The 25,164-nt window shown below is 35.9% G+C and overlaps 2 protein-coding genes across 2 annotated transcripts; one reads left to right on the top strand and one right to left on the bottom strand.

Moving 5' to 3' along the window:
• The first annotated feature begins 5,180 nt into the window (after nt 1–5,180).
• Nucleotides 5,181–5,778, top strand: LOC126974914 (U6 snRNA-associated Sm-like protein LSm4). Its single transcript, XM_050822652.1, has one exon. It carries the CDS (start codon nt 5,344–5,346, stop codon nt 5,749–5,751), a length of 408 nt encoding a protein of 135 aa, XP_050678609.1. The 5' UTR covers nt 5,181–5,343; the 3' UTR covers nt 5,752–5,778.
• Nucleotides 5,779–13,520: 7,742 nt separating this feature from the next.
• Nucleotides 13,521–24,861, bottom strand: LOC126974883 (translational regulator orb2). The gene is made up of 5 exons (XM_050822588.1): nt 24,649–24,861; nt 23,744–23,829; nt 22,976–23,077; nt 21,995–22,099; nt 13,521–21,499 (listed from the first exon to the last, which is right to left on the bottom strand). Exons 1-5 carry the CDS (start codon nt 24,833–24,835, stop codon nt 21,383–21,385), a joined length of 597 nt encoding a protein of 198 aa, XP_050678545.1. The 5' UTR covers nt 24,836–24,861; the 3' UTR covers nt 13,521–21,382.
• Nucleotides 24,862–25,164: the final 303 nt, after the last annotated feature.

A 25,164-nucleotide genomic window follows, 5' to 3' on the forward strand; every position in this document is an offset into this window, starting at 1 on the left:
TATCGTCGTAACCATCCATTAATTTTGGTGCACATAAAAAAAGATTACAACATAACAAGCTGATGTCCGCGACTTCGTCCGCGTAGCTTTTTAAAAATAATAAGAAAGCTTGGAATTAAAGATTATCTCATGTCCTATTCCAGTTCCGGTTCCCGTTTTCGCTCCCGTTCCCAACATAATATATGAATCTTATCTCGAGGAAGATTGCTATGGCAAACTAAACCTTCTATTGGTATACTTATAGCTCATCGACGTGAATTAAAGTTATTCACAATTCCCGTGGGAACCATGGATTTTTCCACAATAAAATGTAGCCTATGTCCTTTCCCAAGCTCTAGTCTATTGCTGTACCAAATTTCATAAAAATCCTCCGTGGTAAAAGCGTAACAAACAAACTTACATTCAAATTTATAATATTAGTAGGGATAATTTGAAATGTAATTTGTAAGGTGTGAGAGAACACATAAAAAAAGAAATAGCTGCTTAGGTTCTTTATGAGACGGCACTCTCAAGAAAACCTGTATAACTTTCTGAGAAGCCTTCATCTTGTAACCAGATACAAAAACAAGGTATGAGTCCATCATAATATGTTCTTAATAAAAAACCTGAACTGAACCTTAAAACTGAACACTGTGAAAGATTAAATCACCAACTACAGCATAAAGTACCAGCTGCGACTATCAAGCCATATAAATAATTTGGCTTCCCAATTGGAGGGCACTGGTAGTGTCATATACAACAGAATGAAAAGACACAGCATTCCTAACCTTGCTGATAGATTCACTACCAGATAGTCAGCAAACATGTAGATCAGTTCGATGGAACTGACTATAAAAATTTAAGTACATGACAAAAATTAACCACCAAAGAGACAATAAATTGGCTTATTGTGCTAGGCACAGATCGCCAAGATGGCAGAAAATACCAGAGGAGAAAAAAAGATACAAAAAAACTTCACAATCATCCCATGTTAAGAACTATGTGTAGGAGTAGTAAGAATCCTCAGAATTGTCACTGGTTTCCTTATAAGAAGAGCAAAACTGTAGATTTACAACAGCAATCACAGAAAAGTGATTGTTCACAGGGGCAGTATTATCAGGGGGGTATTATCTTTGGTTCTGGGTGTGGAGGATTTATGTCTTGTGTGGTAACTTTATAACAGCAAACTAAACTGTGGTGTCATGTCGTTGCCATATGGCAAAGTGAGCAGACAGGAAGTTAACATAAAACTACATTTTATTATTATAAATATATTTCTCACATAAGATGTACATTTACTAATCAGGGACACAGAACATGATATTGCACCTTTGATGCCACAATGAGTTGCTGAATAGGGCGAACATGAAAGTAACACACACTATCACAGTCAGTGTCACCACAACACAAACAATATTGTATGTAATATGTAATACTTTAATATCATCACTACCATTTGTACCATGCAGTTTTTAACAAACATTCTTCAACATACTCGCGTTTTCGAGAAGATATGACATGAGTACCTTAAGAAAAATGTGTACACCTTCCTTAAAGGCTGGCAACACTCATGTGATTCCTCTCATGTTGCAAGAGAATGTGGGTGGTGATCACTTAGCATTAGTAGAACTTGTACGCTGGTTTGTCCTCCTTTTCCATAAAAAAAAATATAAAAAAAGTTGAAAATAAGATATACTTACAGGACAAAAGTAAAGTCTTGTTTTGTTTTTTTGCTTGCAATTGCTGTTTCTTTGCCTTCCCACTGAAAGGTGTCTTTCTCTTTGCTTGAGGCATTGTCCTTCACTGAAACATACAATTTTTTTCAAATTTCAGTTCGTAATTTGCAAGCTATCAATAATTAGTGGTTTTGTTTGCGCTTCTAAAGCATTAGTGAAATTTAAAAAAAAAGTATTTCTACTAAATTGTAGAGACCATGAAAAATTGCTACTTTATCTAAAATCCACTTACTGACTTGTATTACAATATCTGATATTCACGTACCGAACACACCACAGAATACAGAAACATGATATTCATTACTAAATTATGATAATCCATAACTTGCTCAGTATCAGATCTCACTGAGTATGACAGAGCATGCTGCACGAGTGATATAAACTGTAACGGTATAGCAAATTTGAAGTTTTAATAACATAATCATAACAAATTTGAACCTAATCCCTTATAATTATAAGAACAGGTTTATGTTAACATAATGTTGTAAATTGTCTTAATATTGTTAATCTTAATTTTATTCTTCTTATAAATCCCATATTTCCGACTTTAAAGTTTAGTTTCAAAATATAAAATATAAAGTTTAGAGATATATATCTCTATATAGTTTTGATATTAGATTTTGTAGAATTTGTGTTCCTGTAGTGTCTTTAGTAAGTGTTACTAAATTCAGATAATACTTTAAGAGTTAAGTAAGATATGCTTGTAATAAATGTATTACTAGATAGTTATAAAAAAAAATGTGGTGCACCTAGACTATGATCTTCTACAATTTATTAATACGATCTGAGTTATTTGTACTTAGTAAAGTAATCACTGGACGTCCGTTAATCAATTATATATTAGTCTTGGAGAGTTTTAACTTGTATGTAGTCTGCTATTTTACTGTTTATGAAAAACGTGGTCAACCTTGTAAACAATACACACAACATGATGTATATCAAGAAAACTCACCATACGTCGTAGAATACAGAAAGTAATTACTAGATACAATGTTATATTATGTTATGAGAAGTGAAAACTAAGATTATTTCACTTTATTGATAATGTAGAGAAAGTAAAAAGTAAACAAGATTATTCTCGATCACCGGTATTGTTTTGTCACTGACAAGTGAAGTGACCACAGAACACTTTTACTCTAACGAGTGAAAGTGACAAATATTAGAAGTGGTCGTTATATCAATAAACTGTTTTCATTAACAGTTTTATATTCGTCCACGAATTAACTGTTTACTTCAACGAAAAAACCTATTGAACGTAATAAGCTAATAAATTTAATCAACGTCCTCGTCATTAGCTCGCAATAAATGAAGAAATTGAATGCCTCAATAAAACAGCTTAATTCAAAACAGTTGACGAATTTGCGAACGAAAACGTTGACTTGATATTATATTGACAAAATAGGTACTACGTATAAATTAAATTTAGCAATGTTATTAATATAATATGAAGTATGAACCTAATAAAAACCTAAATTATGAATAAGTGCATTAACCGATTTTTCAAAACCCGTTGATGATTTAACAGTTTTTTCAACCTGTTGACCATTGACAAAAACAGTTAAATAAAATTAATTTAAAAACCTTCAATGACACACCTCTACAAATGATAATTTAGTAATCCGGCTAAGTTTGAATGCAAACAGTTACAGACGTAAATGGATTTCGGCTATTTCCGTTTTTTACAAGATTATAGCCGTCATCTGCACGTTTCATACAATCGTCAGTTGTCACTCTTTTCTAAGTTGTCACTTATAATTTTTTACGAAGTCTCTAGTCGTCCGTGGTCTAGTGCCAAGCGGACGAATAAAATTAATAAGTCGTCCGATTATCAGATGAATACCAATCATATTAAAGTATTATAAGAGGTAGATATGTCACTAGCGCACCAAAAATGAATCGCCTAATTGGAGACAATTGGTTCCTTTGGTTGTGGTCGTTCTCTCGATACGAAAACGGTACGGTTTGCTGTTGACAGAATTGCTTACAATTTGATATAGGTACACTATGAAAATGCCGTCTTGTGCTATGGGAAGATGCAGTAATTACGAAAGTAAAATAAATCATAGAATTACATACCACAGTTATGGATTCATGAAGTACCTATAACATTTTATTTGATTTCATTATTTCCCTAACAAAATAAATATGACGCTAATAAATATGATCCAAGCTAAACGCCGCAACGCGATTCGAGTCTCGAGTGCGGACATAGATTAACGTACAGAAATGATGAAACATTGATGCTGTTGCGGGATGATTGAGGTAGAATATGGAAATGATGTAAAAAAGGCGTTGTTTAAGTGAATGTAATACGAAATGTAATAATTTTTAATAAACAAGTGCGTATATAGGTAGCTGAACTATCAAACTACAAAAACAAACTAGGGTAGGCAGCAGACGTAGACAGTGAGTGCTATTTGCTTACGTAGAAGTTTTTTCAGTAACACTGTCCCTTTCGGTATATCCCTTGCTAATTGCAGGTATGCTCAGATGGCCATGTCGAGAGAATTAATGAAGAGCAATTGGCGAAGAAAGTGTATAAGGCCAGTGTGAATGGTGGAAAGGGTAGTAGGGTAAAAAGTGTTGGAAAGGGTACACCTAGGCGGATGTTTCGAGATCAAATTAGGGACGTATTGACAAATGGCCAGTTCAAGAGTAAACCCTACCTTAAACCGAAGAGCATGTATGAAAGGAATAATGAAAGTGGACGAAGTGAAACAAGTATGTAAGGATGTGGTCTCTGCGGGAAAGAGGCGTGATTAAATGTATGTATGTATTTATTTTGCAAACCAAATCACAAGAAATCACACAGTTATTTGTTCTCTAAAAAAATATAATTAAGGAATGAATTTTGTGTAGGTATTCTTAAAAATAGGAAAAGTTAGTACCTACGTAATCATTTACACACGTTATATCAGTTAAATAATAATAAATATAAAAAAATATTTATTTCAGGCATACTACCCATATGAATTAAAACACGTTAATAAAATATATGACAAAAATCAAAGATACTAGAAAATTAAAACAAAGATACTGTAAACAAGTGTTATTAGCATTAGTTGTTAACCTTTGTGTTTTTTTTTTAGATGCTAATTTGACCTAGTTTTATATCGGTATATGTAATATGATAAATATATAAAAAAAAAAAAAAAAAAAGTAACATGGACACAGGAATCAAACCCGCAATCCTTACTTTCAATGTGTTAGTGTTTATTTATGTAATATATAACTATAATAGATAACTGTTTACTCATACTATCCCTGCACTATTTATTTTTATTTTAGGAAACAATCTGACTATCAGAAATTAAAAAATCGGAATTTAAAGTAATTGTAGCTATATAATATTATGACTAATAAAGGGACAAAAAGCTATCTGGTATCCCCCGTAACTGCATACACACTGGCTTATAGGAGCTTCACTTCACACTTGTCGTTAGAGTAATAGTATTCTGTCAGCTGTGTTCACTTGTCACTATTACGGCGCGGAATCCTTATTTTTTACTCGTCCGTGGTTCTAACCATAAAATGTTTTGTTTGTATTTGTAGATTGCAAAGAACCTATAGCAATAATTATTTAATAAATAATAGATTAATTCATATTTTTATCTTTAAATAATTTAAAATGTTACCGCTATCACTACTGAGAACAGCGCAGAACCATCCTATGCTGGTAGAATTGAAAAATGGCGAGACTTATAACGGGCATCTTGTTAGCTGCGATAATTGGATGAATATAAATTTAAGAGAAGTCATCTGTACTTCGCGGGACGGAGACAAGTTCTGGAGGATGCCCGAGTGCTATATTCGTGGTTCTACTATCAAATATTTGCGTATACCAGATGAAGTCATTGACATGGTTAAAGAAGAGGCTTTGGTGAAGGCAAGAAGCCGAAATGATGTTTCTAAAGGTAGAGGAGGTTCTAACATGCGATCTGGACGTGGAGGCGGTAGAGGAACATTTGGTAATAGAGGCAGACCAGCACCCTTACGTGGTGGAGGTACAGGAAGAGGTCAGCATAAGAAGAAGTAGATTTAATAAACTTATTTTATAATGTAAGTGGTTGTTTCATTTTTATACTCTATTCTCTTTAATCTACACATATAAAAACATTCTTATTGGCTTTTATTGCATACTTGGATTACTGTGTTATAGGTTTTCCAGAACAGGAACACAATATTGTTAATCAAATTCAAATATTTTTATTCATAATAGAATCTGACATCACTTATTGAAACTCAAACACTACCACCCATCCCAAAATGAATGCCTCAGACCTGAGAAGAACGGGTGCAACAAACTCAACCTTTCTTTTCATCAAAAAAATATGTTTACAAAGTAATATTGTACAATTAAACTTATTATTTAGTAGCCTGAGGGAGGTCGCTCCATTCTCAATCTGTAGTATCAATAAGAAAGTCATTTATGTTATAGTAGCCTTTAACCACAAATGTTTATTAACAATTGTTTTGAATAAAGTAATACTTTTGTTTTGAACATTTTTCTGGGATCTTGTTGTAAAAGCATATGCATTGCCCCACAAAAGATGTAAAAAACTCGACTTAGCCTAATAGTAAGCATTATAAGTTTATGTCTGTTCCTGGTGTTAACATTATGGTTATGACAGTTTCTAGCAAATTTACTTATGTGCCTATGAACATACATTACATTATCAAGAATATATTGAGAAGCGACAGTCAAGATGTTAATTTCTTTGAATTTTGCTCTCAATGATTCTTTAGGACCTAGGTTATAAATAGCGCGAAAAGCCCTCTTCTTCAGCACAAATATTGTATTTATATTGGCAGCTCTGCCCCATAGCAATATACCACAAGACATAAAACTATGGTAATAACTAAAGTATACTAGTCGCACCATATCTATGTCAGTTAATTGTCTAATCTTTTTAACTGCCTATGTTGCAGAACTAAGTCCATTTTCCAATCCTTCAATATGGTGGCCCCATTGTAATTTGGAATCCAATATAATGCCAAGAAATATAGCAGATTCCACCAGTTTTATCACCACTTCATTTACAATAAATACAACTACCAAATTTTATCAAGATACCCTCGATAATCTATACTTCTAGAAAAAGCCTTGCTGTTACTACTCATGACAACAGGCCACACTTATTACTTTAGTGTGTATGACTAGCTAAGTCTTGCGATACATCATTCCATTTCATCATTCACTTTGTTGTTTTTGTGGTTTTTTTTATGGAATAGGAAGACAAATGAGTGTACAGGTCACCTGATGTTAAGTGATCACCACCACCCACTATCTCTTGCAACACCAGAGGAACCACAGGAGCGTTGCCAGCCTTTAAGGAAGGTGTACACACTTTTTTGGTAAGGTACCCATGTCATATCGTCCCCGAAATACCACACAAGGATTCTCATTTCACAGCTTTGTAGTGGAATAAAGCTCCTTGAAAATCGCACTGTGGAGGACGGCAACACATCCAGATGGTGGGGATGACATCCGAACTTGTGGCATGTCATGCAAAGGTGGAATTCGGTGGCAGGAATCAGGTTAAACAGCTCTTCGGAACACTCCCCGTGATAAATGTGGTTTGCGATAATAGAGGCTTACAGTTTGCTGTAATTTTTTTTGATGTCTTCACAATTGTTACATTAAACACTATCTTGACATATAAGTTATTAGATGCACATACTATTACTTTTACCTAGTTTTTTATTGACATCACACATGTTATTCTTCCAAGGATTGGTGCACCCAAAACAAGAATACTCAGGTTAGATTTAATTGGTAGTACCTGTATTGCTATCACTTAAATGTGTACATCAAATTTCCACTCACCAAGATATCTCTGTCATCATTTTTCAATTGTTACAATTAGATACTCTAATAGATTTAGAACAAAAGCAGTGATATCTTAACTACAATTTTATGCTATTCTATTATTTAAATTGTGGCTTTTGTAGAAAGGTCACAGCAAGCAGGCCTATCTCACTCCACATGTAGGTATCAAATTCGTAAGTATGTGAGGCGGCCTCTATACAGTAGGCCAGCCAGTAGGGACATATGAGCGAGCAGTGACACATATGCGAGCTTTGTTTTTACATACTTCACAGAGAGAGAAACATAAAAAAGGAAAGCACATTAAAGGTGAAAATTCTGAAACAATCTTATTTAAAGTGATCATTATTATTTTAGCATTTATGATAGCTACCTATTTATTACCTATACTAAGTAGGTTCAATGGTTGTTTCATTTTTTGTACTTAGATCAAGAGCCAACCGCAAAAAAGTTTTGCTTATTGTTGATTTAATATCAAAGAGAATGTGTGCAAGTCTAACGCATCTCGTGGTTCTGTTGAAGGTTGTATGTTGCTAACTTTTGAAGGTAAAAAGAATTATGTTCAATATGTCATGATCTTCCAAATAATACATTACTATCTTCAACTAACATAGGTTTGATAATAAAAGAATATAGATTTTAAATTACAATTGAATACCTATTTAATAATAATAATAATAATGCCTTTTATTCAAATAAAAAAACAATACAATTTCTTATATCTAACTTGTATAAATCCAGGTACTCTTCAGCTGTTTGCCAATTGGCATAGCCCTCCTCCAACCTTTTCCACTTCTTTCGGTCCTTGGCAACCCGGCTCCAGGTCACTCCTGTAAATTTGTCCAGGTTGTCCTCCCATCTTTGGCGGGGTAATAAATAGCTATTTGTTTTATAAAAAAAACTAACTAACTAACTAGGGTCACTATATTATATTATTATACCCCTAAGGTATATCTTGGTCCTGCTGTTTTAGGTAAAGAAGACAAGCCTCACATTGTCAGAAGAGGTAAGGGTCATACGATAGAAAGAGGCAAATTCTAGGTGATTAAAAATGTAAATTAATAGTGTTGTGATCTGAATTACACCTTATTGTATAGCAAGAGTTTCTTTTTCTTTAATTGATTTTGCGGAGTGAGTCTTCTGTACTAGTGTAAAGGTACGGTGTTGGAGAGCATTCCAGTTTTAACGGTAATGATCAGTGTTTCTATATAACAGTTTTCTTATAAAGATAGCCTTTATTTCTAGATATTAGTGATGTAGTAACATGATTATTTTTTAACAATATATCTAGCCAGTATCTCAGTCCACTGACATGGGCCTCCTCTAAGACCTTCCATTGCTCTCTCTCCCGCCCTTCTCTACTCCAAACTGATCCAGCAACCTTCTTTATATCATCTTCCCAACTTAGTATCTGTCTGCCTCACTTTCTTTTAGCATCTCTGGGGTACCAATGGGTTAGTTTCTGTGACCATTTGTTTGGGCCTCTGATCATATGACCCGTCCATTTCTACTTAAGTTTATTACAGTTAACAGTTTAACTATTTTATTACTTTATTATAAATTTTGAAACAAATATGCAAGCTGTTAAAAAAATCTCTTCTGTCTTATTTAGTCCTTCTTTTGCTTATCCTCGCTGAACCTTAGTTTTTGACAACCACCATCATTTCAGATTTATGGACTATGTCTAGATGTCCATGTTGGCTGACAAATTCAAATATTTTAATTCAATACTAGCTGACCCAGCAAACGTTGTATTGCTATATAAAATAATAAGAAAAAAATCAATTATTAAAATTTAGGGTATATAAAATAGATGACGACCGATTCTCAGACCTACCAAATATTAAGTCGTACATAAAATCTACCAACTATAGTAGTAGCAACAACTATGGTAGCTAAAATTAAGTTTTTTTATTACCTCCGAAGAAAGTTAGAATGATATAAAGATTTTAATAAGTTATTCATTTTAAACTATTCTTTCAATTTCATTTCTGAACGACTGGGCACACTTTAAAGGAAAAACAAAATTATTGTTTTTATTTCATTCCGAGCATTTTCATATTTATGAACCTTTTAAACCTTCTCTGGACTTCCACAAATAATTCAAGACCAAAATTAGCCAAATCGTTCCAGCCGGTCTCGAGTTTTAGCGAGACTAACGAACAGCAATTAATTTTTATATATATAGATAGGATGTGACATCACTTATTGAAAGTCCAAAAAACTACCACCCATTCCAAAATGAATGCCTCAGGCCTGAGATGAACGGGCGCAACAAACTCAGTGGGCTTTTTTTTTCATCAAAAAATATGTTTACAAAGTAATATTGTACAATTAAAATTATATTTTAATAGCCTGAGGGTCTCCATTCCCAATCTGTGGTATCATTAAAAAAGTCATTTATATTATAGTACCTTTACCACACAAACATTTTTCAACAATTCTTTTGATATTGACGTGATACTTTTGAACATTTTCTGGGATCTTGTTGTAAAAGCATATACATCGCCCCATAAAAGACTTACTAACTCGACTTAGCCCAGTAGTAGGCATTATGACCTTATGTCTGTTCCTGGTGTTAACATTATGGTTGTGTCAGTTTCATAACATACATTACATTACCAAGAATATATTGAGAAGTAACAGTCAAGATGTTAATTTCTTTGAATTTTGCTCTCAATGATTCTTTAGGACCTAGGTTATATATAAATAGCGCGAATAGCCCTTTTCTGCAGCGCAAATATTGTATTAATATCGGCAGCGTTCCCCATAGCAATCAATAGTACAGACACTTGAATTACAGCCATTTTATAGACTTTTCTTTAAAGCGGGCAACACTTTTGTGATACCTCTGATGTTCCAAGAAAATGAGGATGGCGGTGATCAATTCATCAGGCAATTGTTTATCTTGAGATAAGCTAAGGTTATTTACTTATAATATATTTTATTGATTATAAAATATATTTTATTATTGATTATAGTTCTTGAATATGTATATTAGAATTTTGTGTATGTACATTATTAGTTTCATTATTCAATCCTATAATCATAACAATTGGTTAGAGTGAGAGGGGAGCAGCCTGCCTACCGCTGCCGTGTGCGTGAGAGAAAGGAAAGCCAGACATAATGGCGTATGCCGTTACCAAGCGGTTTTACCAGTGGGTGGCTCCTTTGCACAGGATGCCGGCTAGATTACGAGTATCACAACGGCGCCTATTTCTGCCGAGAGGCAGTAATGTGTAAGCATCACTGTTGCGGTTTGAAGGGCGCCGTAGCTAGTGTAATTACTGGGCAAATGAGACTTAACATCTTATGTCTCAAGGTGACGAGCGCTGTTGTAGTGCCGCTCAGAATTTTTGGGGTTTTTCAAGAATCTTGAGCGGCACTACATTGTAATGGGCAGGGCGTATCAATTACCATCAGTTGAACGTCCTGCTCGTCTCGTCCCTTATTTTCATAAAAAAGCGGTTTAACCTCCCATTAAGAAGTATTTTACTTCAAATTAGAAATCTTTGCATAGTATTTCCAGGTGCCTTTAATAAGTGTATCTCCTCTCATATGAGAAGCTATGGGTGGTTTATTACTTTATTATTGTTATTTACTATTGCATGTACTTCTCTTTCAAAATATATCCATTAGTTTGTGGTATTATAACTAAAAAGGTCACGATTTTGCAATTAAATTTCTTCCTTGTACGGTGTTTCCAGAAAGTTTCGAACCTTTCTTTCAAAAAAAGCGCGTACACCTTTCACGCGCGGACCTGGTGCATGCTGGCAAGTGATTCCTCTGGTGTTGGAAGAGAATGTGGGCGGCGGTGATCACTTAACACCAGGTGACCCGTACGCTCGATTGTCTTCCTCTTTCATAAATAAAATACATGACAATTATATTTCATACAGTCTACTTAGCTACTAGATGGATCAACATAGGATGCGGTGTGAAGATCGGTGCCAGCTCCGCGATGCCTCGGGCTCGGCCGTATCGTTTTGTTGTATTCTCAGGACTTATATTTAGTTGTAACCGCCGTTCCCAATATACTATCTGCAGATAGAGATAAATTACTACCTTCTACTGTCAGTATTTAGCTGTCAATAATCTGAAGCTGTGCCAATTTACCCTATAAGTCATTCTTATCGCCTTATATTGGCACGCGTTAATTGTAATTTCCATACAAACTTCTATCGTTGATAAGCCATACGTCGTCCCATTGACAAACAGCGTGTACGGATAAGGTGAGTTACCGTCGATAAGTTTATAAGACAGAAATATATTGGGAATGGCCGTTAATTACATCCTCCAGGCCAGTGGACACGGGTTGGATAGGTCCTTTGCCTGGATATTGAGGGCCTTGATACCTCAAGGCTAGGTTACCACCTGCCCTCATTGCGGCGATGGCCTCGCATTCCAGAAGCAGCTTCTTAGTAACCTTACCTGTAGATTTTCTTATTGTGTATATGCTTATTCAAGTTTTGTCTCTTTTGTGCTTGTGGTGAAATGCTAGTCGAAAGCCACATATAAAATTTTCTTACGTTAGTCACTAATGGATGAACGTTGGACTCACTGGGTGATAAGTGTTCACCTCCACTTAATAGAGCAATTCTAAGCATTTTTAGATCCAAATGAAGGTACGAGTCACCAAGACAACACCAAAGCACAGAATGAAGGGGCAAAGAGCAACACCGCTTTTAAAGAGAGAAAAACTTACATTAGCTGCCCTGCTTTATGATAATATAAGTCGTCCCCAGCTTACGCACACTACGATCTTTTCGTAATTATATCAGATCAGATTTCAGTTCTCAGGGCGGAGGCGCGCGAATAGAATATTTTTATGTTACTTAAACCCAAGTAAGGCCTTGGCCAGAAGGGGTGAATCTGCAGGAAAGGAACCATCGCATCATTTCGCAAGTCACGCCTCGAGATACTAGAGATGGCTTGTTGTCTTCAGTTAACGGTCAAATTCCAGAGCAAAGAGTAAAATAATTCTTAACTAAATAAATAAACTCCAGAGCGAGTGCACGTATCTAGGAATATGGGCCCAGCTGCTCGCGCTTTGGTAGTCTTCTAGATAATCGCGGCGAATTCGCCCCTTCAAATATCTATTTACTTGGGGCTCTCACAGCCATGAAGACCAATCTGACAGAGTGAAAGTCATGGCGAGGATGATATTGTAGTTTGCGATGTGTGTAATTCTTCGGCATCAGGAGAAACTCCTCGGCAAACACTCCCCGCGATAAATGCGGCAGAAACCACAATATAGTGACGTTTGTCGCTAAACCCTATAATAATGATGTATCTGTAATTAAATTGAATATACCCTCATTATCGTCCTGTTAATTTTGGCACAGTTTATTCTATCTGTTATTTAGCTTTGACGAGCAATCTGTTTTCATTTTTATGCCACTAAAGTATCTTAAAAAAAGGACCATTACTTTTTTATTATTATGGAAATAAGGGACGAGCAGGACATTCAGCTGATGGCGATGAATACGGCCTGCTCATTTCAATGCAGTGCCGCTCAGGATTCTTGGAAAAACATTTCATTCATCATTTGCCAAGTAATTTCACTAGCTACGGCGCCCTTCAGACCGAAACAATAATGCTAACACATTGCTACTTTACGGCACAAATAGGAAAGGAACTTTAGCTTCTAATGGGACATGATATCTACTCGTAGTAAGTAGGCACCTACATCGGATAGCGTAGAGACGCTTCTAAGGAAAAAAATAGGAATTATTTGGCTCGTCGCCGTTAGTGATTTTGTGGCTATTTTCGTCATGCTGGCTCCATATAAAACTAACGACGGCAAGATCGACTACGAATGAAAGGCGTTTTGTGTGTGAGTGTGTGTGAGTGTGTGTGAGTGTGTGTGTGTGTGTGTGTGTGTGTGAGGTTCGCTGAAGGTGAGAGAAGAGAGAGCGTTGTTCGCTGTCGGTCTTTCTGATGCGCCATTTCCGTGAGAAAGCAATAAAACAAGCATGTGAAATATTTAATATTGGACTAATATTTAGTAAAATACCATATGATAATAAAATTCATATAAAAATTCAAGTATTCAAGTTTAAACGATACCTACAGACTTGGAGGGTGCAAGTTACAAGGTTACTTAATGCAATATTTTATTATTATTACTGGCAACTTTAGGACGTTATCTACCCGAGTTTCTTTCCGTCTTTGATAGGTAAAACGGAGTGCTTGAGTATAGTATCAGTAAAACTGTTATATTAGCACATTTCATGATATTTTTATAGGTTTCAATAGTATTCATGATTTGAATACAATGCTATCATAAATATACCTCAAATCTCTAATTTATATAAGCAGAGAATATATTTAAATCAAATAAAATTAAAAAAATTAAGTAATGAGTTCATAAAGTAAATTTTAAAATGTATTTGTGCCAATTTATTAACACTTCCCATGCTTTCGCCAATATGGTTTAATGTTCGCAATAACGCTAACTCATAACCCGAAACGTTTAAAATATGCGAGCCAGTTTTCATACATTATTATCTCCGGCGCTACAGCGTTTCATTAAAATAATATCCATGACCAATTCGTATATTGTTTCTTTTTTCCATTGTTATGGAGACAGTGACAACAATACAGTTGTTTGCGTATTGTGATAGAGAATCTAACCGTTTGGGCTATATTTCATCGGGACACCACGGTAGCGCAGCCAGTCGCGCGTGGTGTCCGTAAGCTGCCAAACTAGTCACCCTAAGGACACCAGTCATGACGCGTCCGAGCTGGTCGCGCCACCAAATTAGTTGCGCAAACAAACGGACGAAAGTAATGGCTTGTAGAGCTGTATACAATTATGGCCGTTTTCAATATCGTATCTCTAGTTACGGATACATTGCTGTCACCGTTTAATGACAAAATCTTATCTATCCGTAGTTATGTTCAATATAATTATAGTTCAATGCTTTATGTCGATAGGTTATTGAAATGTAAGTAAGCGTAAAAGGATAGATTTGTCTACCTCTAGTAAGTTAAACTAAGGATAGATAGGTTATTGAAGACGGCCGTAAATTGGTAGCGGCGACTGGTTTCCCCACCCTTGTGTCGCGGTGTAATGTAGCCCTTAAAGTTACTGGTTCTCCAAAAAAAAATCTCCAGTTGTAGACTAATTTAGTACATATTCGAAGGTAAGACCCGAGAGGAATGCAAGGGATAGGAATACTTTCGGTTTGATATTTTTATAACAGAAAGTCCAAGTGTAAGTTTACAGATGTAAGTTGCCAGCAAAAAAAAATACCCGCAAAATCATCCCCCAAGTCGGTTACCGCTAATGTAACACTATGTATTCAAACAACAAAAATAATCACTCTTAATTATTAAATAAAAACCCAACTTCTACATCTCTACATAATAATCGTTTACATATTATATAAATATATAAAACACAATTGTATTATAAATAGAAATATCCTTTGACATCCCTTAGACCAATTACTATGAAGATTGCCAATATATAGCACGTCTAAGCAAAATTTCAAAATTTACTTAAATGATTCCCAATGCCCCAATTTTTTATTCTGAGAGACATTGGTAAGATTTAAAGAGCGATTTTTTACTGCATGCAAAGAGGAAATAGAAATTCCGAGATCTAGACGTGAAATACAAATTTATTTGATCTAAAGGATTTAAGGGATAAATAAAATGTAAAGTTCCAATTGAATTTTTAAACTACATATATTTGCCTATTGATAATAATTTTACATGTAATTATACAATTACGGCCAATGTGCATTACGCCAAGCTAATACGTCATAATTTATATTTATATAAAATACTGAATAAGAACTACGCTAAAAATTGAATACAAAAAAAAACGTTATACAAAAACATAGTAAAAAATAAATAGGAATAAATTCAAAAATAATGTATCAAAACAAGCAACTAACTAAACGGGCCCCTAGCGCATCTTCTCCGAAATTGGGAATTCTAGGATTTGGCAACACGCCGTGTCTTTTTCATGTCTTTGGGACGTTGTCTTTGGTCGTTAGTGGAGAAAATGGTGCAGCTAATTGTATGTACTTAATATTACTAGAAGTGGGAGCCACTGCATTGGAAATGGATATGAGTCGGAAATATAACTAACCTAGAGCAGTTGTACCGGACACTATTATGACGGCAGTTTATAATCAACTAAACCCAGAGTAGAAACCCTAAAGAAGTTATACACCCCAAGAATGCATGAGTGAGGTGCATGCTTCAGCAATTACGAAATATAACATTAAATTTAAAATGTTTCAATCTCCAAGAAAAAAGCATAAAAAATCCATGGCGAAGTATACCTTTTAAAAATTATATAAAATAATTAAAATTTAATCTTAAAGTAAATAACTCATTGATATCCTAGCTTAATACAAATGCCGCCATATTCAGAAAAAGAACTAAAATCTACAAAAAAAATCACAAAATACATATCCCGTCATAATAAATTCCAGCAACTACAAATAGAAAACAACACGTTAAACTATAATAATATGATGTTAAAACAAAATACACTAATACATAAAACGCAATAAGTTTCAAATTCATTTTAATATCTCCACAATTATCTAAAATAACCCGTCGCAATCAAACAAGGAGCTAAAAGCGCTACTTTAACAAAATTTCATCTTCAAACCGGCGACCGTTGCGTCGCTAATTATAATACTTTACAAATTTTTAAAACCACTGATGCGCTGAATACTTGGATAGAGCGATACTTCATTTTTACTGGACATGGTAAGGTGTTTTACTAGTGACGACGAATCTTCAGTCAATAAACAGTCTAATGACGAATCTTCAATCAATAAACAGTCTTATGACGAATCTTCAATCAATAAACAGTCTAATGACGAATCTCCAATCAATAAACAGTCTAATGACGAATCTTCAATCAATAAACAGTCTAATGACGAATCTTCAATCAATAAACAGTCTAATGACGAATCTTCAATCAATAGATAGGCAATCTAATGACGAATCTTCAATCAATAGATAGGCAATCTAATGTCGAATCTTCAATCAATAGATAGGTAATCTAATGACGAATCTTCAATAAATAGACAATCTAATGACAAACCGCTGATCGGTACACAGTGAAACAGTATACTGAAATTTATATCCGATAGACCAGATTGACAAAACTTTATTTAAAACAATATCCGCGGTCATACAAATTCATCGCTCTTTCCAATTTTTTTGTGAAAATTCATAAACAATTCTTACAAATCGGGCAAAACGATCAACATATTTGATACAATTTATAGAAAAAAATAAAATTCTTTACAAATATCAATTGATAATAATGTATTCAAATTATTTACCTATCGTTCGGATATGGCGTTTGTAGAGGCATAGACGATATCTTAGCTTCTTAAGAAATTTTAAAACATTTGGGACAATTTTGGATATTATTTTAATTATTTTTGCTGATTTAAATCTCGTTTAGTAATAAAGATTGAGAAAGGACAATGCCCCATGGATCATATTAACATTTTCTACTTACAATCTTACGTCAATAAGACTGTCTATAGCTCGACAACCGCCATTCGGAACATCAACAAAATTGATTGTAGTAACTTGTTAGAAATAACCATCTATAAAAATATATAATTCTAATTTGAAATAATATATTTTACGACCGACTCCAATTTACCGCGAAAATTTAAACAAGCAACACAGATATACCGAAAACAATTCAGTGTCTATGGTAAAATGGCGACTGGCAATAGTTACGATATCCCAGCTCATAGATATGTATATTTGAGACATTTATGGCGTATTCTTATTGTAGAAACAAGCAATCCTAGTATGATCAATAGGCTGAGGATCCAGGAATATATTAAGAATTTTGCGTCTCTACGGATCCAGGGATATAAAAAGTATTGCCAACCACAAATCATTGTAGGGAGTCGGTTTTTCATCGATATAATTCACTAAAAAAATATTTCCTATACACCTTAAACCCGGCCATTTTCAAAATTCCCAAACTATTAAACTGCAATTAGAAAAATATTCAAACGATAGTGCACGAAACCTTTTTACAAACGAACATCTAGCAACATTAAGGGTATTAGGTACTATTAACTTTTAACTAGTATTTAATTAATGAATTGCGCTACATTCACTATTTATTATTATATTATATTTTAATGTAATAATTTCACTAGAATTTCTATTATTACGAGAAACTTACAAGCCGCCAATCGTTTCGGGCGAGTGCAGAGATAAAAATTCACTAATCTCGGTCCGCGGCCGTGACTCGATACAAAAACTTTTTTTTGCGGATTTTTTAATATTTTTTTCACTAAGAATCAACATTACTATATACATGCAAGTGATCGTGCAAATAAACACACCCGGGACAAAGACGAGGCGACGAAATCGTATAACAATAATTTCACAATTGGCTAGAAGTTTACAAAAGAAGGGGTAGTATAGTCACAAAAGTCAAAAATCCTAAACGTCAAACGTCACCGCTATGCCCCCCGCACAGTGCACACGTGATATGCGAATGCGACAAAATTACTATCTAAAAGGTTGAAAAAAAAACACGGCCTCCAAACAGCCGCTAATAATAGAAAACAGACAACTTACAACAAGAATAGAGGTAAACAAGAAACCAAGCAATCGTCCTACAAACTACTCGAAAACTAAAAACACCCCCGCGGCTAAACTGGTCAAAACAACTAAAATACTAAACCATACAAACTCAAGAGAAAAAAACTCGACAATCGAGTATAAACTAAAGGACAGTCTAAACACGAGGCCGCGGGAACAAACTCCGCAAACAATGACAAGCCTGTGTCCAGTAACGAAACCAATCTATGTTCTTATCCAAAATCTACATGCAGATAATATTCACAATAATTATTGAAATTCTTTGTTAAAAACAAAATAAAGGGCCGTCCAAAAATCAGTAATTCCTCTTCAAAAACTCAACATCTGTTGGATTGTAGATTTTGGATAAGACCTTGCGGCTATAAAACAATAAGAGATTAAAAATTGAAAAATAACTAATAAAATCTACTTCCCGACCAGTGCAGTCAAACCGTTAAAATGACGTCATTTGTCTACGTCACCACGCGTCACAGACCTCATATCCCATCCAATCACCTCAGTTTATTTTTAATCTAACACCAATTCGCGGGCAGCGGACCACCGATTGCTCGGTAGTCCAAAGCCATTATATAAACGTAGAAAACATCTAAAACGCTAGCGTACTTTAGCTACAACGTTGCGTCGTAAAAATAAATAAATCACGTCCGAATTTCACAATCAATTTTTTTTTATAAAAATATAAAAATACAAAATGGGACAGTGCGACCACAACACACAAACGCGTCCTGTACCACTAGGGAGGGCTTAAGGGGGCACTTTAGAAAACTTTGAGCAATGTTGGGTGGAAAATGCACACACATCCGGCACGTTTAAAATACGTTGTGGCCGGCTAGATAATAGAAAGAAGAGATTTACTAGAAAAAATTTAGAGCCAATTAGCTTCTCGCAGAAGAGGATTTGAATAGAGGTACCACCGACTTGCACATTACGAACACCAATTTGCTTTGTGACTAACCTTTGTAAACGAAGCGGAGATCAATGAAGAGCCAAAGTCACAAAAATAGATGAAAGATGATAAACCATGTTGCGACCTGACTGAGCATGTAAGTGCAAACAGTGTTATATATATAAAGGGAATCTAATAGAATCTAAAGATATAGTAGAATTTAACTAGGTACTAGTATTATCTCGCACGTGTGTGCATTTTAAATCTAGTCGATCCCGAATTAACGCAAGATAGCTGTACTTTATAATAATTAAAGTTAGACCCAACGCGACGCTGTTACTGTTTCGCTACAATTTGTAGCCCCATTGGTTTTTACGACACAAGAGGGCATGAAATTTACTCAATGAATCGACGGTAAAACATAATGGGTATGAAATAATTAAAATCTGCATTTGTAAATGCCTATGGGAGGGGTACACCAATTCATTCGTCGCACAAGGCACTTCGCCTTACTAATAACAGAGAAAAACACGACACGAAAAAACTTTTACAAAAATCATGAAAAAATCATCAAAAACTCACGTAGTCTTATCTACAGTCTATAAACTTCCGTGGTCGGTCGGGATACGAAATCTGTATCCGTTTAAGTACAAAAAAATATTTCCTCTCATACCTTGCTTATATCATGCTCCAAGATGCATGTATGTATGTCGTCATTGATTAAAATATAATTATATCATCCAAATAATAATAGAGTTAAATTAAAGATCTAATGGAAATAATTAATTAATCATAAGTTTCACAATCCAAAAAAATATGTCTCAAATCATAGAAAAAACTAGGGTCTCATAACAGACTTGATTCGATAAAATTATTATTTGATAAAAACCCCATGCCAAATCCAATCTTAATAAATCCTGATTGCTCTTATACAGCTCTAATTATCAATTGACCACTAAACAAAGATAAGACTTCCATAATAAATTCCTAATTTATTGGATTTCAACGACTTGAATTTGCAAAGCACCGCACCGTCGTACTCCCGATGACAGCAGAGCGAAGGGTGAAATCAACCCCATTTCATATATCTAAACTACTATCTATTGCACTATCCCGGCGGATTAAAAAATACATTTCATCTAATATAAGATATTATACTACAAGACTAAAAAAATATAAGAATAACCGTGGTAACTACAGCCAAAAATGGTAACGTTTTCATTTTTGTACTAACACCAGTCCATACCGCCTCCCAAGTAAACAAAACGGTAGCGACATTAGGAACAAAACCACTCTGAACACATCCTGAGGAAAATCGAAAATCGTGAATATCGTTCACAGATACACGTGCTCCGATCCAAACTCATCAAATAAACAACGCCGTCACAATCCGTCTTAATGTCGAAAAACGAGAGCAACAATATCCAAATAGAAAAATACAAGGGAAATTGGGAAATTCACTCTAGCTACACAGGTACAATAATGTTCTCGAGAAATGACATTCACTTACATATTACTTTAATCTTAATGTAAGAGAGCGCCGCGACAAAAATGTGCCACGGCACTTTTGTTGCGACACTGCTTGGTATAGAGCTTACCCACAAACGCACTGACAACTAGCTAAGTTACTTTTGGATATATTTTGCTTACAACAAAGTCCCCACATTCCCAAATTGCTCCATCCAAATCACAAACAGGGCAATATAGAAACGCGCGACTCTTACTTGAATACTATTTTGCTTAGAATTACGTTTAAACTTTGGATAATGTTGCCTTTACTAATCTAAACGTCGTCTTCGACGATTGCTAGTCATGTCCGGTTGTCGACCGCCATTTTAATATGCTTAGGCTAAAAGCTGCATCATCTATATAGTAATATAGTGATAAGTGAGATGGTATAAAACAGCGGCCCTAACACGCGTCGGTGCCTTGCGTGAACCTGTCATAGTGAGGACAAGCATGTCTTATCAGGGAGAGGCATCATCGAAGCTACAGTTGATTATTCGTTGGCTTGTACACTAATTAAACTACAATATAATTCACTAATTTCGTATCAATAAAGGATCAAAACGATACAACCAATACCAACGTTATCAAAAGCCTTGCTTAAATCCCTGGCCGGGAAAAATTAAAAATTTTTAGCATGCATCAAAGGCTTCTTTAGATTTGAATAGATAATCAGCTTTATTTAAAATATCTTTGGAATTGCATTTGCTCTTCTGATTCGTAACAGCTTTATATATGCAAATCTAAAGAATACCTCCTCGACCAGTGTTTTTTTTATTAACATCCCTTCCTTCCAGCCCCTCGCAATGCCTCTCCCTCTCCTACATGAGCTCAACACCAGCGGAAAGGCACTGCTCGCGGTCGATCAGCGCCCTCCTTCACCAGGGGCTTGTGGAACTCACGCCCCGGACGAGAATGGATCGTAGCCCAGCAGTGCTCGCAGTAATACTGAAAAAATTTAAAGCCAACGTACAATTTTCAGTAAGTTGAAACATTTTCAGATTTTTTGTTGACGTGACATGAATAATGTATGTGCATTCTATTCTAAGAATATTCGCTTGGTTATCACACGCAGCTTAAGTGAATGAATATCTAAGAGGATAACATAAAAAACGATAACAAGATTGCCTGCCGCTGGCGTTTTCGCGTGGCACTGTTCTTATTCTTTGTTTCTCAGTTCTCACTTAAGTAACGGTTGACGGATTAGACAAACTGCTTATACAACAGTATTATTTATATGCAATTAATTTAATAAAATTAAGTAATAATTCTTGTACTTTTCTACAATACAACTTGCAACTTTGATGTATTTTTGGCTTCATTAGATAAAATCAACTATTAAAGATATTGATTTCATCTAATGAAGCCTAGTTCTAGTTCCTACTAAGAGTTTTAGAGTAAGAGCGGAACTAATTTACTACAAAACTTATAAACGGTCCCTACCTGTAGACACGTGACGTTGGCACAGAAAAACGGCGCAAATTTGGAGCCGCAGCGTGCGCCCGCGCACTCGTCACACATTTGATCGTCCAGCACGTACGGCTTCACCTGCGCGCAAAAGCAAAATTTATCAATTATCTGTAAAGCACATTATGTTAAAATGGTTTATTTCAAAACCCTTATCAGAAATATGTCTCCTGAGGATGTTAAATTAATGTATATAACTTATAATTGTTGGTACCTACACTGACGGGAATTTATTTTTATATTTAATTTTTCATTGATATAATGTCATAATACTTTGTGTCAACCTTTTACAAGAAACATCTTCACATTAAGGAATATTCCATTAGTTACAGTATTCCTGATACAACTTGGGGACTCAACTCAAAGCTTCAATTTCAAGATTTTTTATATTTAACATCATTTTTCATTTTATTTGCGGTACACTCAACGGTTGATGATTAAGAGAGGAAGAAATGTCTCTCTGGAAACATGTTTGAATCCCGCATCGTTTATACATTTTCGCATAGACAAATTTTTGCATACGAGAAACATTTCCACCTCCTGGAAATATGCATTCACCTGTTTTATGCGCTACAGATCCGGTGTATACTCTAGGACATTGAAGTGGTCCGGACGGTAGATCCGGATATCAAACTGCTACCCACAGCATACTGCTACCAAATATCAGCATCACTAGCCTTTTTCTACCGTGAAGCAGTAACGTGTAAGTAATATGTTTCAGTCTGAAGGGCGCCGTAGCTAGTGGAATTACTGGGCAAATGAGAGTTAACATCTTATGTCTTAGGATGACGACGAGCGCAACTGAAGTGCCGCTTAGAAATTTTGGGTTTTTTAAGAATCCTGAGTAGTGCTGCTCATTGTAATAGGCAGGTCGTATCACTTACCATCCGCTCAATGTCGTGGTCGTTAAATACCTTATTGTCATAAATCTACTAAAATTTTCACGTGCACTCTCACCTCGACCCGCTTGTCGATGTCGCCGTGCTGCAGCTGAACAAAGCGTGCCGAGATGGCGGCGATGTAAGACTGCTGGTTCGAGAACGCCACGCGGCCAGCGCCCTGCAAAATACGACTTGGATTAGGACTGCTCGGGGAAATACCCACGCCAGAAATGCGTATGGCATACTATTACTTTTTGATGGATTACAACTAAGACAGTGTGAAAGGAAAATTCAGATTGATACAAATCTACTTTACTAAAGGAGGATACTATAAATATTACAGGAGATCCGTAGGAGAACCAAAGCCACCGACGACATGGCGCAAATTCGTACGAAACTAAAGAGGCAGTGGGTAGGGCACATAACTCGACACTGAAGTCCTCGAATGCCAACCACGTACCGAAAGACGCAGTGTTGGTAGGCCTCCCACAAGATGGACCGATGAACTGGACAAGATTGCCGAATACGTTGGATGAGAGTAGCGCACGTCCGATCTTCGGAGGAGGCCTTTGTCCAGCATTGGAAGTCTTCCGGCTGATAATGATGATGACAAATCTACATAATATGTCTGTCATATGATCCAACTTTTCCAACAATTTGCATTAAACATTTTGCCTCTAACAGAACTTGTATGGGCAGCAGTGCCACAGTATACCTAAGGTTTAGTATATTGAAGCTCAGAGTGGTCCTGTGGGTAGACATTGATTTTGGGCTCCGCTTATAAATAAGAAGAATCACACCTGCGCCCACTTCTGTAAGGATAAGCAAATCTCGTCATCCTCACCTTGGGATACTTGAGCTCTGGGTCGGTGTCGATCCCGGCGTAGCAGACGCCGCCGTACAGACGATCCATTATCATAGCCAGCTCCACTGGAAGCAAGCACACGATCATGTTAATAGACTTGGCTGAATTGAACCAAGCGACGAGGCTACAAATTGGCATAGTTTAGACTGCTCCTGCAGTGACAAACAAGACATAACAATTTTTCAACACGAATAGAGAATAAATACAAATCAAGTAGTTTTATTTGTGTTCACAGTTCACAGGGTGAAGATGTCGATAAAAGGCGATGTCTCCATAGCGTCGAAACATTTCTGCTGCAGCCGTTGACGAGTTAGGGCGATACTCCGCCCGATCACTAATCGAATATTAGACATTGTGCCGTTATTTGAAAGTTTGTGAATATTAAAATTCGTTATAATAAACCCTTTGGATCTTTATTCCTAGAATATTTTATGCCATTTTTAACATTCAGTCACGTAATAGAAAGAGTTGGAGATTTTGATTTGAGGTGACTGCTTTTATGTTTTATTTTGCTCAAAAACTGTATATAAAAAAAACTTTTCCTTATTTTGCTTAAACTCCCTCAAAACTGTTACAGTTAAGTAGGTAGGAAGAGGTGCTTCCTAACAAATTGCCCTTATGTCGCACAAACATTTCATAAAATTATTAATTATCAGACTCAAGCGGTAATTTCTCGTACTCATAACAAACTGTACCTTATTTTAGTGCAGAAAGAGTCCAAATTCCTAACCAGCCTTGAGCGGTCGGTACTCGTACTCTTAACTGTCCCTAATTTCACAGCAGAAAGAGTCTATCAAATTCCTCACCAGCCTTAAGCGGCCGGTATTCGTACTCATGACAAACTGTCCCTAATTTTGCTGCAGAAAGTCCATCAAATTCCTCACCAGCCTTGAGCGGGCGCGGCACGCCGCCGACGAACACCGTCTTGCGCGGATCGAGCGGCATGCTGGCGTCCAGAACGAAGTCGGCATCGGCGAGCCGCCATGGCCGAATCTGCACCGGCTTGTCGCGGATTGTCGGTGACGACACACACAGGTACAGCTTGTCGTCATCCGTAATGCAAGCCTCCATCAGCGCCGCCACCGAGCTCTCGTCCTACAACACGAAACTCTACATTTACAACACATACACTTACGGCATAAAGTAGTTGCTCTGGAAAAGCGTTGAACTTATCTTGATCTATAAATTTTGTAATTCTATCAACATCGTCGGAATACGTTGGATGAGGTCAGCGCAGGACCGATCGTCGTAGAAATCTTTGGGGGAGGCCTTTGTCCAGCAGTGAACGTCTTCTATCTGATGATGACAACGACGACGATGATGATGTTGATGCTGATGATGCTGATGATGATGATTAATTTTGCACAAACCTTGATTCTCCTCACGTTTTAAGCCTACAT

Source organism: Leptidea sinapis, chromosome 2, assembly GCF_905404315.1.
Source record: "Leptidea sinapis chromosome 2, ilLepSina1.1, whole genome shotgun sequence".
Classification (NCBI taxonomy): domain Eukaryota; kingdom Metazoa; phylum Arthropoda; class Insecta; order Lepidoptera; family Pieridae; genus Leptidea; species Leptidea sinapis.

Excerpts from the sequence above, each read along its gene's own strand:
- LOC126974914 (XM_050822652.1), top strand. The coding sequence starts at position 5,344 with ATGTTACCGCTATCACTACTGAGAACAGCGCAGAACCATCCTATGCTG.
- LOC126974883 (XM_050822588.1), bottom strand. The coding sequence starts at position 24,835 with ATGGAGGCTTGCATTACGGATGACGACAAGCTGTACCTGTGTGTGTCG. Across the intron at positions 23,830-24,648 it reads GCCGCGCCCGCTCAAGGCTG|TGGAGCTGGCTATGATAATG; the intron begins GTGAGGAATTTG and ends GCTTGCTTCCAG. Across the intron at positions 21,500-21,994 it reads CCAACGTCACGTGTCTACAG|TATTACTGCGAGCACTGCTG; the intron begins GTAGGGACCGTT and ends AAATTTTTTCAG.